Source organism: Ceratotherium simum, chromosome 10 (genome assembly GCF_057802395.1).
Source record: "Ceratotherium simum simum isolate JZ-2026a chromosome 10, ASM5780239v1, whole genome shotgun sequence".
Lineage (NCBI taxonomy): Eukaryota > Metazoa > Chordata > Mammalia > Perissodactyla > Rhinocerotidae > Ceratotherium > Ceratotherium simum.
The window spans coordinates 68906175-68925812 of record NC_141909.1 but is presented as its reverse complement, the minus strand read 5'-3'; the positions used below and the strand labels follow the sequence as shown (position 1 = coordinate 68925812).

At 37.0% G+C, this 19638-nt stretch overlaps 1 protein-coding gene across 4 annotated transcripts in view; it reads left to right on the top strand.

Annotated features, from left to right (window-relative positions):
- The window catches only part of NBEA (neurobeachin), a 690698-nt gene that overhangs the window by 554252 nt on the left and 116808 nt on the right, over positions 1 to 19638 (top strand). For all 4 annotated transcript variants that reach the window (XM_087436200.1, XM_014791275.2, XM_087436202.1 and 1 more), the window contains 2 exons: positions 16809 to 16926; positions 17228 to 17330. In XM_087436200.1, the coding sequence (XP_087292326.1) occupies positions 16809 to 16926; positions 17228 to 17330 (221 nt within the window). The remainder of the gene's footprint in view (positions 1 to 16808; positions 16927 to 17227; positions 17331 to 19638) is intronic.

Below are 19638 nucleotides of genomic sequence, written 5' to 3'. Positions count from 1 at the left end.
TCTAGATTTACTCTAATGAAGCTTCAACATCAGGGCCCCTTACTCCATAGGGCCTTGTGAGGGATGGGAGTTGTCAAGAACTCTATAGTGGTCTCAGTTTATTCAGTTGCCTTAAGAGACTTCATAAGAAAACCATAATTTCTTAGGTTCCAGTATTTGTTGTGATTTTTTTTCTCATTCTTAATAAGTATTCACTGACATAGCTAATTTTTATTCATAACTTTTTATTCTTTTTCTTTAAAAAGGTATCCTAAATAATGTAAGCTTATTCCGTACTTTAATAACTTTATTGAATTAGCCCCCCCCCGCCCCCGTTGATGGATTCCTTCCATTCTTTTGTTATTAGAAGCAACACTGCAATGAATAATCTGTACATATTTCATCTTGCTTTTGTGGGAGTATATCCATAGAATAAATCCCTAGAAATGAAATTGCTGGGTCAAAGGGTATATGTATTTGAAATTTTGATACGTAATGCCAAAATTTCCTCAGTATAAGTTATACCATTTTGCACTCCTGCCCGCAGTATAGTGAGTTCCTGTTTTCCTCACAGCAAGCTCAGGATTATTAAACTTTCAGATTTTTGCCAATTTATAGATAAAAATAGTATCTCCATATAGTTATAATTCCACTATGGGTGAGGTTAATCATGTTTTCAGTCAAGAAAAAGACATTTGTACTATGCTTTCTGTCATTTATCTGTTTGACTTTTTTTTAAAGCAAAATTTTACTGTATCACAATGTCTATAAGAGAAGATTGTTGATAAATAGTGTAGTTTGTCTAATGTATGTATTTTTGTGTATTATATATCATATAGACTTATATAGTGAAAATTTTATGCATGTATGTGTATCCTTTTCTCCCTACTTCCCATCTAGATTAATTTGTTATTCATCTATGGAATGTCCTCCCAAATGTTAGTGGCATTAGTTGTGAGGATAAGAATCTTTTTAATTTACCTACCTACCCAATAAGAATCTTTCTTCTCTGGCATAAAAAAATTGTTAATTGTATGACATTATTTAAAATACAATATAATTAGCTAAATATATTAACACTTTATAGTGTATTTACTATATAGAATTGTGTACCACAAGGGCTACCTTCTTTATAAATTAGTTTGCTATGTGCCTGTCTGTAGTATACAATTTTATTTATTTACTAAAATGTGAATATTGGAAAAACAAACAGTAGAGCTCTATGGTGCTGCACATACTCCCTGTGTGCCACGCTATGCAGAGCACCAGGGAGGGCATTCAGTCTCAATATGAGGTTAAGACTGAGACCCATAAATAGTCTTCACATCTAGAGGAAGTGTTACTAGGTTTATTTATATTATTAGTGGAGAGCAAAACTTTAATAACAATTTAGATATTTTAATTTATTTGTATTTTATTCACTGGTTATCATTCCTTTAAAGTAGTCAAGTGTAGATAGGTTAATTATTTTTGTTGGTAACACATTTTCTTTGCACAAGTTCGTGTTTATACAGGTGATAACAAGCAGTGATTGCCATATTTGAAGTCTGGACTGAACCTCTTATCTTTTTTACAACGCTCATCGTCTGCCAGTAATCCTAAACCTAGAGTATGATGGAGAGCACCGTTCACATAGTCACTGGAGCCAGAAACTTACGACAGCTTTAATTCCTTTTTCTTTACATCAGCATAAAACGAAACAAAAACATTGAAGTCCTGTTAATTCTGTATCATATATATGTCTACTATCTTTCCCTTCCTCTTCCTACCTGTGGCGACTGTCTTAGATTAGACTTCCTCCACTTCCTACTGGCATAATTCAGATTTCTAGTTTAGCATCTTTCCAAGTCCTTCTCCTCACTGCCTCCAGAGTTGTCTTTCTAAAATGCAGATTTAATCTTGTAACTGTGCTCCTTTCAATAGTCTCAGTGGCATCACAGTCATCATTAGAGCTACCATTCATTGAGAGCTAGGTTTAAAATCAATGGCTCAGATAATCCTTCCTGCGGTGAATGCTTTGGACAGCCTCTCGCCTATAGAAAGTACCTCTCGTACTTATAGTGGAGACAACTGTTAAATACAGTAACCTATTTAATTTTTTTCAACAACCTAGTAAAACAGAGTTGTTATATCAGTCAATTATACAGGCATGAGGAGAAAGTATGAGCTCCATAAAAGAAGAGACCATCTTTGTCTTGTTCACCAGTGTATTCCCTTCACCCAGCACAGTATCTGGAACCTAGTAGGTGCTAACTAAATTTTTGTTTGATGAACAAATGATATGTGATGCCACCAGCCTTTGCCTTGGGACAGAGTACTTGCTCACGATGCTCAAATGAAACACATAAATGGCAAGTTCTCAGCGAAGTAGTATTTTGCTGCAAAGAAAGAGCTTTACAACGAAGCAATATAAAGTAAACAGAAGAAACGAAAATAGTCTTGGGGCATTACAGTAATGCAGAAGAGATTTTTGGGGGATACCTAACGCTGGAAATACTATTTTCTTTGCCTATAAAAGTTGGGAGGGCTCTAAAACCTCTTTTTACCCCAGTTACAGATATTTGTGAAAGATATTTATATACAAGCAAGAGATGTTTATGGAGCATTTACATTTAAACTGAGTTGCATTTCTTGGAGAGTTGTTAATTATCCTCCAATATAGAAAACTGAAAGTAGAAGTAAAAATACTGCAGGAAATTCAGTAGCTAAATTGTCTCTAGCTGAAGCTGTAAGAATTTTTTTTTAAAGATTAAACTTCAAACACAGCAGACAGAACACTCAAAGCCATCTAGTAAGTGGTATATAAGAACAAATTCTTGGAAATAACCAGACTTAGATGAACCAATGTGGGATGCAGAAGCAGAATTTGGATCAGAGAATAATACACACTGGAAAGGATCTGGGTCGAGACCACAGCTGGTGCTGTTCTCTTCACTCCTGACTGAGGGTTTCACTGAGGTCCTGGTGGGGAAGAATTGTGAGTTTATTTGTTCAGCACATTAATGTAGCGATACCTTTGTGCCAGCCTCTCCACTGGACACTTTATATGTAACTTCATTTAATACAACAACCCTGTAAAGTGGATACAATCATTCTCATTTTATGTAAGTTGGAAACCATGTCGCAGTTATGTAGGAAACCTTCCCAAAGTTGCAGAGCTTGGAAGTGGTTGAGTCAGACTTCAGTCTGTCTGTCATCCTCTACAGTCCAAGTTCTTTCTACTCCAGTATGGCATACAGATATAGAAAGAATTATCATGGTCCACCAAACTATGTGCTAATAAAGTGCATGGTTGTTGGTACATACTGGTAATATGAGGAAGTTTGTGGAAAGTGACATTCATACTGTGGCGGGCAGCTATATATTAAAGACCCAATCTGGAGGACTTTCTGAATGCAAATTCCCTGCATGAAGGTTGGGTTTTATTCTATAGCTGCAATATGAGAGACAGTGATTCTAGAAGAGCTCTAGCTTTAAGAGAAAGAAAAACAAATTCTCCTGAACCCCAAGGATGCACCTGTGAGTGCCCAGGAGTACACGGGTTTTCAAGTGAAAACACTTTGAAAACTCTGAATTGGTATAAAATAGCTTTCGATTGCTAATTGTAACTGAAAAGAAAAGTCTTTAAAACTTGAAAAATAGTTTACATTCATGTTGTCTTCCTGGTCCCTGATGAACCTGGTATCCATCTGGCAGATACTTGATAAATAGTAAATATCTTTTGAGGCAATGCCTTTTTGAGCAGTAAGCTTTTAATACATAGTAGGATTTTATCAAACAGCCAAGAGGGGGAAGCTATTCTAGAACATATACAAAGGATGGAAAGGTTTAACGTCTGCATTTTTTTTAATGTTAATAGACTTTATTTTTTAGAACATTTTAGGTTTACAGAAACTTGAGCAGAGAGTTCCTATTTTTTGGTGTGTGTGTGTGTTCAGGCTTTTTCTTTTTTCAAATAACAGAGACATGAAGGTTACATCAGGTAGTAAGAGTTTGTATCAGAAAACTTTCAGCTGCAAGTAATAGATACCCAACTCAAATGGCTTTATATATATGTATGTATTCATGTGTGTATATTATAAAATAGGAAGTCCTGAATTCTACTTGTCTCCAGAGTTGATTGATTCAGCTGCTTCTGGATGTTTTCAAGAACCCCGGTTCATTCCCCATCTCCACTCCGTCATCCTTGGTTTGTCCTCATTCTCACACTGGTGGAAATGTGGCTTCAACACTCCCCAAAAGCAACATAAGCTCAGGAATGTCTGGAGGAAGAAGAGACTGGCGATGGGGTTAGTGTGTCCTGACTCAGAAGTGCACGGAAGTCAATAACTGAACACAATCAAGGTTCTTTTAATCAGGAAGGTGGAGAGTGGGGGAAGCAGGAGCAGGTCTTGAGTGGGTAAGCAGTAGTGTCTATTGCAGAGTTTATTGTAGGAAGCAGAGTAAAGTACGAACGGGAAATTCTCATCGGGCCTTCTGAAAAAACTGGAATTTCATCCAAGTTCCAGCGACCCAGTTTTTTTAATGTGCCTTCAACCACAGACATCTGTGAACATTATAGTGCCACTTACTCTCTGTCTTTGTTTATTTTTTTGCTGCTACAGATTGACTCTAAATATACCTTTAATTCAGTCATTCAACAAATTATTTATTGAGTTTCTACAATGTAACAGGCACTGTGCCAAGCAATGGAGGTACAGTAATGAGCAGAAACAAATGGTCAAAGAGTGGAGGAGATTACATTAATAAAATACACAGTAAATTTGCAAAATTACGTTTGTGGTAAGTGCTGTGAAGAGAACTTCTCCCATATATGGTGCAATGAGAGTGTGTGACAGGGAGATTTTACCCAGCAAGACATATCAGTTGAGAAAATAGTAAAGAGAGCTCAAGGATGAGGAGAAATGAAGCAGGCAAATAGAGGAGGAAAGATATTTCCAGAGAGGCAAGAGTATTGCATTGGCTCTGTGGCAGGAAACAACATGGTATGGACAAGGGACTGAAAGAAGACCAGTGGTGCTGGAGCCAGGAGAGCAAAGTGGTACCAGATGTGTCTGAGGCAGGAGATAGTTACATCTACCACTAGACCCATCTCTTTATGTCTAGGCTTGTGCTTTCTCAGAATTCCTGCTGCCTTATAAGTTCTCGTGACTGCCTTCTCTGTCTTTTGGCTTCGTCCCACCCTCCTGTTAGAGTAGTCTCCAAATATCTCACATTCGGATCATTAAGAGATTATCTGATAGAGTCAGCCAGCCAGCATTCATGGTAGCCTGGCTCTGATGAACAGGGTTCTCACAGCCACTAGTCGTGGCTATCCTACTTAGATAACTACTTTTATATTAGGTTCAGTCCACCGTGGCCAGAGTGGTGAGGTTATAGATAATCAACATGATGCAAAGGAACTTTTCAGGATGGGGCACCTTCCGTGTCCTGTCCAGTACATAATGAGTTGGGCATGAATTCTGGACTGTCTTAATATGACTACTTTTAATTAATATAGACCATATAAATTAATAATGTCTGCACATGTGTATTACTAAATATAGACCAACAAAGGCATTATAATTACTTACTACTGTTAAATTACTGCTATGTGCTGGGCTCTGTGCTAAGTATGAAGAATGCTGAGATGCATTAAGAATTCCTGCCCTCACTGAGTTCACAGGTTAGCAAGAGACGCCAACAGGTAAACCAACAATTATAATAATGGTTTGGTAAGTAGCATAGGTTGGTACAGGGTTCTCAGAAGGAGCAGCAGGCTCTTCTAGCTTTGTCATTAATAGAAGTTAATCAGAAGAACAAAATAGGGAGGGATCTGCCAGGTAGAAGAAACACCATGTGCCAGGGCACAGAAGCGTGACAGAACATGGCACATTTGGGAGCTGAAAAGTGTTCAGGATGGTTAGAATTCAAGAGCTAGGCATAATGCACATTGTGGCTACATATGGGATTTTATATTACTATTAATAATAGTAGTTACCCCTTCTTAAATACCTACTGTGTACCCCCATAAGTATATGTGCTTTATACACATAAACTCTGTATGATTTTCATGATCCAAAATTTTTAAAAATGTTTGAAGCTATAATGGATATGAATTGAAAAGTGCACTAGTATTTGTATTACTGCAATTTTTTCTGGGTTAGTATAAATAAATGTTAACTGGAGAAAAAATAGTTTCACCCTTACGTTTAAAAAAAGTTGTTCTCTCTCTTCATTATATATTTCTCGCTACTTTTGTATGTGTTTTAAAATTTTTTTTAAAAAAAAATTCTTAAATACAATTTAAAAAGAAAAAGTTGTTTGACGTTTTAAAAGATTTCTTTTATAACGTAATTAGATCTCCAGTCAAAAGCAGTTCTCCTTTATCTGCTGTGTACGTTAAGGCTGCTTTGCGCTATTGCAACAATAATTACTACAACTCCCCCATCTAACCTTGGGTCATGTTTGACTGCACCTAGAACTTTAATGTGAAATATTTCCAAAAAAGAGAAAACAATTTGTGCTGACAATTCACAGTGTCTACAAAATCAGACCCTATTACCACATTGGCTCAAAGAAAAATCTCTAACCCAGAAACCCAAATGATCTGATATAGAAGAAAATAAATCTGAAAACAGGAGATATATAAATATAACTAGTTTAAAAATTGTCTCTATGCGGAATAGTACAAGGGAAAATAACATACTCAGTATGGAAATGAAAGTAAATACTAGAAACTAGAAATTAGTTTCCTTCCAACAGTGTGGAGTTCTCCCTCCCTCCCCCATCCCTTCTCTTTGTAAAATAACAGCAGAGGGACAAATACAAGATTTTAGAGTTTGCCAAATTTGAGAAAATGAGGAAACACAGCCAAATATATAATATTTACACAGGGGATATTCATGAGTAGGACAAAAATGAAACATCCTTGCCAATATCATTTTTGTAATTTTGGGCATTTTACCATAATTTTGAGAGTATGCAGTTGAAGAGGAAGTAGGCACAGAGGACTCCAACTGCAACTCAAAGTTTGTTTGTAAATTAAATTTTAAATATTTTATTCAACAGAAATTGATTGAGTTTCCTCCGTGTGCAGGTTCTGTAAGGAATACAAAATAGAACACAACCAAGTCTCTACCCGCTTGCACTCGACAGTTGTTTAGGGGATGTACGTAATAAAATAGGTGAGTTTACAAGTACTTGCCGCAATGTGAGAGATACTGTTGGAGAGGTACAAATAATACTCTTTTGAAAGAGTTCGTGGTTTTCTACTAACGAGCATAAAATAATATTTGCATAGATTATTGGAGCAGCATCTCCCTTCTCCAGGCAAAACAGCCTCTACACTATAGTCACAACAATGATTTCTAAGGTGCAAATTTAATCATCTCTCATCTTTGTTTAACACAGTGGCTCTCCATCATTCTCAGACCAGAGTCCAAACTCTTTAGCATGAATTACCTGATCTAGCCCCACATCCTGGCTCCCCACCCACCTTTTATTATGTATTCTAACTTTACTTTTCACCTCTCTCCTCTTTACTATGTATGTTCCACACAGCAGCCTGGACCCGTTCCCCAAGGCACCATATTTACATCCATGTTCTTCCTTCTGCTTGGACCCTCTTCTTTCCCTGCTTTCCCCCCTTTCCTCCCTGTTGGTGATTCTCCACCAAACTGTGAAGTCCTGAGGTCGGGGACTCTGCCTCTCTTGTTCGCCATCGGCTCGTGGCAGTCAATTGATAAATATTTGTTAAATGAAAGTCACTGAAAAACAATATAAAATTGATAACTCATGAGGACAAGCTTGGTAGAAAAGAGTTGGCCTAATTATAGGCTGTTGATAAGATAGGAGAAGGCTTCTTAGAGTTATCACTACTAACAGTGAGAGTGGTGGCTGATGTCCCAGATAGTTGAGCTTTCTGGTTAGAGGTTAGTACTGTGATTTCGGATAATTTCTAGAATACAAACTGCCTCTGAGCAAGCAATAGCTGTAGCTGTTAATATAGTAAAAGGTTATATGCTGTGGTCCAGGTTTTCTACTCTCTTGCTGGCAGTGTCGTGTGTGTGTGGGTGTGTGTGTGTGTGTGTGTCTGTACATGTGAACACAAGAATGTTGGCAATAACATCTAGTAGCAAGCTAACATTTCTTTAGCACTTCCTGTGTGCCAGACACCATACTAAGCATTTTTTTGTGTGTGTGTGAAGAAGATCAGCCCTGAGCTAACATCTGATGCCAATCCTCCTCTTTTTTCTGAGGAAACTTGGCCCTGAGCTAACATCCATGCCCATCTTCCTCTACTTTATATGGGACGCCCTGAGCTAACATCTGATGCCAATCCTCCTCTTTTTTCTGAGGAAGCTTGACCCTGAGCTAACATCCATGCCCATCTTCCTCTACTTTATATGGGACGCCCTGAGCTAACATCTGATGCCAATCCTCCTCTTTTTTCTGAGGAAGCTTGGCCCTGAGCTAACATCCATGCCCATCTTCCTCTACTTTATATGGGACGCCGCCACAGCATGGCTTGACAAGCAGTGCGTCGGTGCGTGCCCGGGATCCGAACTGGCGAACCCCAGGCTGCCACAGCGGAGCGTGCGCACTTAACCGCTTGTGCCAACCAGGCCGGCCCCTGTACTAAGCATTTTTAAAAAGAGGTATTTCATTCAATCCTCACAACCACCCTATGAGGTTAGGTACTGTTATTTCTCCCATCTTAAGATGAGGAAACTGAAGAATTGAAAATTAACTAAGTTGCCTGAGGTCTCACAGCTAGTAAATAAGAGAGGCAGGGCCCTCGGGAGGCTTTAGGTCTAGGATAGGTAGGTACATAAATTGATGAATTAGAGCAAAAAGCAAGGTTATTAAATAAAAAGCTCTCAATGGATGGACTGGCTGAATTTCCCCCAATTACTTATGTTTTGACCCTACAATTTTAACTCATATACTGATACTGGCTGTGTTTGTCAGTATTTAAACTCAGAAGTACAGCAATATAGTATATATTGTTAAATTTTCACTGAGAATATATTTTCTGGAAGCCTTCATATTGCCAGCTTAATTTCTTGATCGTTTTTGTTTATTTCACAGTTAAGCCATTCCCAGTTTTTCCCATTTTCAATTTTATCTTACTGAATTATTTATTTTCATCAGGATTAATTATTTTCCATGTAAATTTTACAAAAAGATTTGACTCTGATCGATTTTTTGGTCCACATTAGATTTTACTGATTATAGTGCCTGCCCTTGACAGTTTTATTTTGATGATTGTATTTATTGTTAATTGGATAAAAGGCTAAAGTGAGACTTTTTCTTCAGATATGTGAGGATTTCTTTATTGTGCAGGGCTGGTCTACTGAAATTGTCCTCTAACTTTTTGTTTTCAACCACCCTGTAAAAGAATTTTATAAAACTATATCGCACCTCATGCATGTTTGTTAACATCGGAAATTTTTCATAAGTTCAAACATTTTTAAAAAATGTAACATCCAGCTTGTTCTAAATATTGATATTTTAAAATAAAATTGTTATATTACTTTTCAGATATATTCATAGAATCAGATACATCCAATAGAATTGTGACTTGATTACTATCACACCCATTTTAAAATACACAATTTCTTTTTTCAAATGGACATTTTATATAATTCCTCTTTCTCTTTGAACTCATATTTCCATTTGATTCCCTCCCCAAAATCTGTCTAATCTAAAATATTTTATACTTAAAAGTCTTTTATTGATTCGCTATGTTATACTAATCTGCAATAAGTATATATATTGAATTAAAATTTTGATTTTTAAATTCCTAAGACCATAAAATTCTAAGTATTTAACATTTTTATTTGGAATAAATTATTATTACAAATAGTATCAGCTTGCACTCATACAAGAACTTAAATATATTGTAAACTTTGAAAAATAATTGTTAAACACAAAAAGTAAAATCCTGTTGGAAATTCATCTCTTAATGAAATGAATGGTTAATATATCCACATATGAATATTGCTAGCACAATACAGGGGTCAATATTAGAGCTACTCCTAACTTTTTTTTGGTAGATATGTTGAAAAGTCTTGTTCACATAAATAAATAGAATGTTGACGTTTTATTATAGCAATGTAATTATAACTTTTTCTACCACTTCTAAGTTGTATGCTAAAAATCACCTAGTGATCTACCATCAAAAATTATTTTTAATTATCTCTCAACTGACAACCCAATTAGATCTAACTTCAACTGTTTGAAAGTAAAGAATTGAGAAACCATCTAACGTGCAAAAGGATTTTTTAAAAAATGTAGTCATTGTGGGCCGGCCCCGTGGCTTGGCAGTTGGGTGCGCACACTCCACTGCTGGCGGCCCGGGTTCGGATCCCGGGCGTGCACCGATGCACCGCTTCTCCGGCTGCGCTGGAGCCGCGTCCCATATGCAGCGACTGGAGAGATGTCACAGTGCAACTGTGACATACAACAATCTGCTGGGACTTTGGGGGGAAAAAATAAATAAATAAAATCTTTAAAATATATATATATATAGTCATTGAGGACATACACTTTCCAACACTCTGTAAGTATTTTCAATTGTCCCTTATTTGAGGCTCCTGCCCCCACAGTAGATCTTATACCCCAGGCAATACACCATAGAGAGCCCCCTCCCTTTTTTTTTAAATAGGGGAAGGGCAGTGGGAAAAGGGACGTGGGAAGGAGAACCTGTACATCTCTCACAGGTTCCTCTCAGGCAGATAGATTTTAAGAAGTTGAGGATCTGGAAATTTATTCTGTTACCTTATGCATACCTAACTTATCTCTTGGAAAGTTATTGCATTGCCTGTTTAGAAGAGGCTAGTCCATTGTGTTGCTATTTCAGGTTTTCCATGCACTTCTAAGTATTTCTTATATCTTATACTTCCCCATGCCTTTGGTGAGGAAATAGTGTCACCAAGACATGTGGTGAGAACTGGGAGGAGGCAGTTCCAAACATCTTGCTGTCTTTGCCACTCCCTACATCCTCACCCCTCCCTACATCCTCGTCCTATGTACCACGACAGCAGTTGTTAGTCAGAGATGATCTTCCACATGGTCATTTAGAACACAAGCTTCTCCCATCTTGTGGTTCGGCTTTCTTTCTAGGCCTTAGAATCCTCTCCATTCAGCTGGCAGATAGCAAAAGAGCATGGTCAATCATGTGTGATCGTAAACCTGAAATTACTTTTGAACTATTCCCTCTTAAATATATTTGTTATATCCCTAATCATTGATAAGTTATACAGAATTATAAAAGTGATGGGGACTTGTAACTTTACATTGTACTAAAAGCCCTTTAATTAAACTGTTCAAGCTGTAAGTGTCTGTTAGATATGACGACCTCATGAACACTGAGCAGAGCATGTCTCTCCAGCCTTCCACAGCATTTTCATCAATTCTTAACAGAAAATATAACCTGAAGCAAAATTTAGATATTTTATATTTAAAGAAAAAAGTATTTGTAATACTTGTTCTAATATATGTGTTAGATGATTTGAGGTCCGCAAAGCTATCACCAAGCAAGTACTTTTTAGGTTGCACAACATTAGCTGCCTTAAAAGGAAAAAAAGATGAAACTGATTTGACAGCCACATACATGTTTCTGACAACACGTACATGTCTGATGCACATGAGTGCACAGCAACCCTACTTTTCTTCTACAGGATGATCAAATAATATGTTTTAAGCACACATTTGGGCGAGGTGGTTTACAAGGGGTCTCTATTACATTTGTTTTATATTGTTCCCTGTGTGCTTCAGTTCATACGTGAGTGGGGCAGACCTCAGAGTATAAGGCTAGCATGAACCTTCACTTCTTTTGGATACTAAGCAATTAGCTCAAAATAGTTCAGTGGTCACTTAAGAAAATCACAAAGTTCCATAAGATTTGGGATCAAGATGCTTTAATATTCCTGTTTATGACCTATATGATGTAATAAAAATTATATTTATTCAATTTTCAGAAAATGAAACTGAATGGGGTAGTTAGCATTTGTTGATTAGATTTCATAGTATATTAAATAATTTGGAGAAGCAAGCAGGCACAAACCAGATGATATGGGAAGGTTGACTTAAGAAAGAAAACAGAAACCACAAACCTCAAGTATAGATGAAAATACTTACATGGTTTAGAAGAATATCTTGGTCTATAATGAAAAACAAACTTAACGAGTTATTGTAGAAGGTCCTGAAACTTATGGAACATTATGTAGCTAATAAAGGTATAAATAAAATACAGGCAATTTTAAAGTATCAGGTCATATTTCAGACCTGGGGTTGATGCCCAGATTTTTATAGAAACATGTCATAAACCCAGTATTTAATCAACTGTAAATGATATTCTTTTACATTTCTGAAATATATACAAATTGATGAGACTCCTCATCGCTTGCCTGAAGTAGTATCCTAACTGGTCACTCTGCCTCCAGTCTCACAACCTTCTGCTTTATCCTCCATGTGCTGCCTGACAGAGTCAGTAAAATCTCACTCAGTTACCCTCTGCTCAGTTTCAGGGCTTTCTCGTTGCCCGTGAGCAAAGGAGAGTAAAGGAGACTTGGGTAGGGTCCAAGGAGGCCCATGGCAATCACAAAACTTATCTGCATGCTAGTGTTTTATCTCAACAATTCATTTTTTACATCTTATTATCCATACCATTTGTATTAATTATACCACAAAAATTTTAAATTACTTACCAGAAATAAAACTGATGCTTAAGAGGGGTGCCAAATGATATTCGCTGATGTGCCTCAGTATACATTTTCTTAAATGAGAGGCATAAGTCTATAAAATAGTCAAGACGCCTTAGCCTAAAGACCTTCCATAACCACTCTTGAGAGAATGAATCCTTTTGTGGGGGACAGGGTCTTTCAAGTTGGGGTGTAACCTAGTGTAGAGTTCCTCGAGGGTGCAAACTACTACTAGAGAAGAGAAACCAGTTCTGTTTAGATTGCTTTTTTAGGTCTTGATTAGATCTAAAGTCAGGAGAGATGTCTGTTGGGCTCCACCATTAAGATATGAAACAAGAGAAGTCTGAAGGCCAAACTGGAAGGCTTTTCCCAATTTAGCAAAGGAGTCAGAAATGCATGCCCTTTGTAAGATTTCTTTGTAACCTTCCCTATCTATTTCTCTAAGTGATTTATTCAGCAAGTGAATGTGTGTGGAGCACAGGTGTGCCAGGCTCTGTCATAGGCACTGGGTACTGGGCAGTAAATAAGATAGATGAGGGTCCTCTTCTCATGGAATTTTCATGTCACAGGGAGGGGGCAGACAAAAAGAAACAAATGAGAAAATAAATAGTGTCATGCACAGAATTAAAACAAAGTGATGTAATAGAAGAGAGAGTGGATGTTACTACATGGTAACTCTACAGTGGATGCCAGGAAAGGCAGCTCATAGGAAGGGATATAAAGAACTTTTGAATAAAAAAATTTTAGGAAAGTTTCATGCCATAATCGCTCTTGAAGGAAACAAGAAGACGGGAAAGCAGGGGGTGGCTTGCTGTTAAAAACATAAGGACTCTAGGCTGTATTGGGTTTGCTGGCTGGGAATTGTGACCAGCTCAGAGCATTGTCTTTTATCACCTCTTTTTAAAGATTTCAAAAGCTTAAACATAACATGATGACTGTAAAATAATTAGGCAGATGTTTTATAAAGTATATAAGAAGTTATAAATAGTTCCCCTTCCCCTGGCCCCTTTGATAAGGGCTATACGCTTATTCAGATGATGCTGCCCTTGTTCAAAATAGCTTTGGACCTTTGGATCTATCTTTTGGAATTTGCTTCCTGAGCTGTTTACCAGCTACTAGCAAAACCATTTTCTTTTAATTTTATTCTCTCTCCTTTTACTCCTTGCGCCCAGGCTTTACTCAGTTCTGATTGTCTCAGTTTCCTTTTCTCTTGCTCCTGAGGGCCCCTGAGGACTCTTGTGATCCCAGCCTGGAGCTAAGAGAGTGGTGGTAGGAGAGCTGATTGGGTTTGTGTATCCGTCTGGATCCAATCAGGAGAGAGAAACCACATAGCAATTTAAACAGGGCAAGTATAGTATAAATAATTACAATATAAATTGTAACAGGAGATTGGAGTGACAAGGGAATGGTTAGTAAGAAATAACAAAACCTCTAAAGAATATAGGAACAGCATATGTAAGGAGTAGCCACTATCCTTATAGCCAATACTGAACCCGAGGAAGAGGCCCTCCAGGCCCCCCTGGGGAGGGCATGGCTTTAGCTCACTGAATGGCGGAGAAGTCACTCTGATGCCCTGCTTGGGGAGCTTACTGGAGCTTTGTCCTCTGGAACTTTCCAGAAATCCACCTTCCAGGGAGTTAGTGAAGCTGTTCATGGGAGGGGTCTCACTAGAGTCACTCTGCTACAAAACTGCCTGGCCGGGGGCAGTACTGGAGAAGCCTGCTAGTCACTGGGTGCTGTTGGCCATCGTATACTGTAGGAGTCAGGCCCTGGAGAAGCCCCACCTTCTGCAGGAACCTGCAAATGAGCACACCAGAACCAAGAAAACCTCTTCTTCCTGCCGTCTCTTCAGTGTCCCTTCCTGACAAAGCTCAACATCATGCCAGCTAGCAAAGGAAAAATAAAGGGCACAGATTCAGTTTCACAGAATAAGCAATTCAGGGTAAATTTGGAGCTGGAAAGCAATAAACTGATAAGTGGCACAGTTGATAAGGCAGTTTTACGTGGAGTACCTGAGGAGTGAAACTAACTTCTGTGTGTTTGTGAGCTGTTTTACTGAGAGCTGCCTGCTAAGGAAAATAAACGGATACCATGCTTAATGGAAAGGAATATTTGATCAAATTTTCATAACAACATGGTTCCCAAAGAGAAAAATAAGTAAAAATATGAGTCTGTGTGTGTGTGCGTGTGTGTGTGTGTACACATCAGTTTTAGTATAAGAATGCCAACACAGTTTTCAAGGGAAGGTCTTTCCTTTTTTCTGAGATTTTACTCATTTTACTGTTTGTTTTCAAATGGCCTTAATATTTTTATTTTTTAGTGAAATAATGGTCATAGTGGAAGGTAGTTTTTGTTGTTGTGACTGTTTCATTTGTCTTAAAACTTTTCCTACCTGACAAAAAGAAAAAGTTATCAACTCTTTCCATTTTTAAAAAATTATACTGATCTGTGAAATTCAAATCTGGAAACCATTACACCTTACTAAGAATTTATTAATATAAATTGTGGCAAGTCACTATAACCTTCTTGTGAAAGGTATAAAAAGTTTTGCATTTAGAAACTGAAAAATAGTTGTTACTTTATGTATGACAACAAGGACATATAAACTTATAAACAGAACTTGAATAATAGCTAAGGCCATGGACTTTACATTTATTTTCTCCACTTAAACTAACCAGTAATAGATATTATTATGTTTTTCAGATGACAAAAATCAGGTGGAGTTAAATAACTTTTCTGAAGTCCTGTAGCTAATAAATAGCAGAGCCAAGATTTAAATAGGAGTCTGACTGGCTCCAAAACGTTTCAGGATTTAAATAGATGTCTGATTGTCTCCAAAACCCTTCCAGTGTCGAAGAAAAGACCAAAACTGAATTAAGGAGTTAGTAAATGGAATTTCCAAAGATCATATATTGTATATATATTATTCCTAGAGAAAAGAAATGTAAAAAGGGACTTCATGATTTGTTTTCAAAGCTTGAGGAATATCATGTATGTAAAATTCAATAACTAGTTTCCATTTTCACCAAAACAAATATAAGAGAACACTAGTGCAAGTAGAAACTGTGTTTATGTGTTGTTAATATACATTGATGTCTCAGGAAGGAATGTGTTTGTTGCTGATTTGACTACAGTGGCTTAATCAAATATGGATTTATCTGTATCATGTAACCAGAAGTCCAGAATGGGTGGTTGCTGAGATTGTCAGTAGCTCAATATTGGGGCCAACCTTGCTGTGATTCCCTTGACCTTCCTCTCATGATTACACAATTGCTGCTACAGATTTTGCCATCACATCTCCATTCAAGCAAGAAAGAGAAAGGAGTGTGCTAGCTACATATATATGACTCATTTTATCAGCTTTTCTGAAACATCGCCAATCGACTTGCTTTCATTCTCACTAGCCAGTGCTGGATCAAATGTCCTTACCCCTAGTTGCAAGGAAATTTGGGAAAGCAAGGAATAACTTTCTCATGATTGGTTTAGACCATGGGTCAGCCAAACTTTGGCCCCAAGACCAAGTTCAGGCCACTCCTGTTGTAAATAAAGTTTTATTGGAACACAGCCACGCCCATTCATTTACACGTTGTCTATGACTGCTTTCACACTACGATGGCAATGTTGAGTAGTTGTGATAGGGACCATATGGCCTGCAAGACCTAAAAATATTTACTATTTGGCCTTTTACCAAAAATGTTTGCTGGCCTCTGGCTTAGACCATTCATAATCCATCGCCTAGGGTTGGCCACATGGACACTTTGGGGCTAACTGGGCTTCCATTAAGCAAGGAAGAAGAAGGAAAAGGGATAGTGGAAAAGAACCAACAGTATATGTCGGTCCAACTAATTATATACGAGACCAAAAAGTTATAATATTTAATTTTCTAAGTCACAGGATCACCTTGAACATATAACTTTTCTGCTCTTTCATTTCCTCATAAGCCAACTAAGAAAATATAAAAAGGTGGAAATTTTGCAAATATAAGAATCAAATGATTTACAGTGTTGTGATATATCATGAATTCAGGAAGATAATCCTTAATTTACTGACTTTTATACAGTACTGTCTAAGATAGTGTCAGACTAAGTCTTAGACACACATTTTACTGATTGACACCTCCCTTTAAACTATTTATTTTAGGTTCTTGCATACACTGAGGGACTTCATGGAAAATGGATGTTCAGCGAGATACGAGCTGTATTTTCAAGACGTTATCTCCTACAAAACACTGCTTTGGAAGTATTTATGGCAAACCGAAGTAAGTCCCCTTAAATATTTTGAAAGAAAATGTTCTCATATTGGTGTGATACTGTCTTGATCTTTCTCTGCTATATTTCTCTCTTTGATATGCCCTCACTAAAATAAAAATAAAAAAGAATTAATTTGTTTGAAAATGTTAATCCTCGATTTCTCATGGATAAAGTTATATGGAAAGCTGATTTCCATGAAGATTCATTACCTTTACAAATAAATAGTGATAGGCACTTGAAAATGATTTCTGAAATTGACGGTTAGCTCTCCTGTGGTTTTCTAAATCATGTTTTTTCTTCTTACCACAGCCTCGGTTATGTTTAATTTCCCTGATCAAGCAACAGTAAAAAAAGTTGTCTATAGCTTGCCTCGGGTTGGAGTAGGGACCAGCTATGGTTTGCCACAAGCCAGGTAATTATATCATATTACACATTGTCTATGGTTTATTAACATATTTCAATCTCAATATGACAGAAATATAAATAGAGTTATACCAGTATAATTATTTTGAGGACTGAGGAATTTTTTTTCTCTGCAGATCATCTGTAGGGAAAGAGGTTATGGAAACAGCTATTTTAAGAATGACAGAACAGGGCATAATTTTATTTAACACATATATAAATGAGGAAGTAAAAAAATTGATTGCACATCATAGCTAGCACATAATTAAGACATTTTGCTTGAGATCCTATAAGAAACATACCAAAAACCTCATGATGTTTGTGATTAATTGTTGTGTAATAACATATAAATTGTTTTTATAAATGCTATGTATAAATGCTTCTTTATTAAAGTAGTAAAACTCTTAGAGTTTATTGAGATTAATACACATTAATTATGGCATGGTTTTAACCATTTTCTAAATCTTTCATCTTGAAATTTTAAAAGCATCATTTTGAAATAATATTTTATTGAAAGATACTAGTCTAAGTAGAAAACATAGTCAATAATTATGTGTATCACTAATGTCAATTAGCTAATTTTTGGCTCCAAGTAACTGAATACATAACTAAAAGTGGCTTAAATAAGAGCATGTTTTGCTTTTTGGATTTTGTTTTATAAAATATCTGGAGTTAAGGAGTTGCCAGTATTGGCTCGGAGGTTCCGTGATGTCAGGACTCTCAGTTGGCCTCCTCATGTTCACAAAATAACTGCTACTGCTCCTGACACCACATCTTCACACAACTGAATTAAAATAGGAAAAAGACATAAAGGATTTCTCCTTGAGCTTATATGTTTTAGGAAGGAATTTTTCTCAGAAGCCTCTAGAAATCTTTATCTCAGGCCCCTTTGTCTAGAATGGGGTCACCTTCCCACCCCTAAAACAATCACTGCCAAAGGGGAGTGAGTTTTCTGCTTAGCCCAATCATCCCCTAGAGTTAAGGGAAAAATATACCTCTGAACTCCTTGCCACCTCCTACCTCAACAAAATAGGTTTTCTTTTGACAAGGAAGAAAGAGATATTGGCTTTGAGTAGACAAGTAACAGTGTCTTCCACATAGATTGTATGTCCCTAGGAATTATTACAGAGCACTGCAGGGATGGAAAGGAAAACTAATCTTTGTCTATCTTCCCTTAAATAGGCTACAGACATTTAAAAGACAGGGACTGTGTCTTATTTATCTTTTGATCTACAGACCTAGCACAGTGCCTAATTGCAGAGGTGCTTTCTAAGTGCTACTCAACTGGAGTTACCTTGCATTGCAGCGTACCTATTCTCGTGTTAAGCTTACACTGTAAGACCCGTGCACTGACATGTATGCACATGCTTAGGATATTTGCTAGTAGAATGACAAGATTAAATTAAGACATAAGTAGATAATGAAGTACTTATATAAAATACAGGTCAAAGGGAAAATGCATTTAATCTATCAAAAAAAGAAAATGAAGTTAGTTTTGCAAGACTTGTTCTTATTGAATCTAAGCTGACTCATAGTAATCACTACTTCCTTTCCCAAGTGCTTACAAACAGTTTGTTTAATCATCAGTACAAGAATTTTTCCAGGAATTGACATTAAGAAATCACAAATAGGTCTAACTTTTTCCTTTTTAAAAATAATCTCCTGCCTCCTGGCATCTTTCTCAATGACTGTGCTTCTTCCAAGATTACCAATTGGAGTTTCTCAATGACATGTGTAATTTCCTTCAGTGCTCTTGGTCTTGTCTGGACCTGAATTCATTTAAAACAACCAGAAGTTCTTTTACTATCTTCCTTACCTATTATGAGTATTATTTCCCTTTTAATCACATTTGGTCTCTCTGACTTTTGGAAGGTCATTCTTCTTGATAGAAAAACTTGAAACAAAATAGATGTTTAGTAGTTTGGGTTTTACAGTTATTTCATTGAGCCATTCTGTCTTAAAACACTCTTTCGTTGTCCTTGGTTCCCCCCACAGGCTCAACTCACTCTTAGTTTCCTAATATTCTCAGAAGTTCAGGTTTGTATATTTCCTGTGATATATAGCCTTAGAAGTAGCAGATGAGGGTAGGAGAAACAGTGAATCTAGGCTTAGACCTGCCACTAACAGGCTAGGTAACATAATAGAGCCTGGAGCTTTGTAGGAACTCAATACATATTAGTTTAAAGAATGAATAACACTAGGCAAGAGGAATGACACTCTCGTGTACTATAAAATGAGGACAGCATCTTTGCCAAGAGATGTTTTACAGATGTCTTGAGATCATAAAGTGAAGGCATTTTGTAAACTGTAAACACACA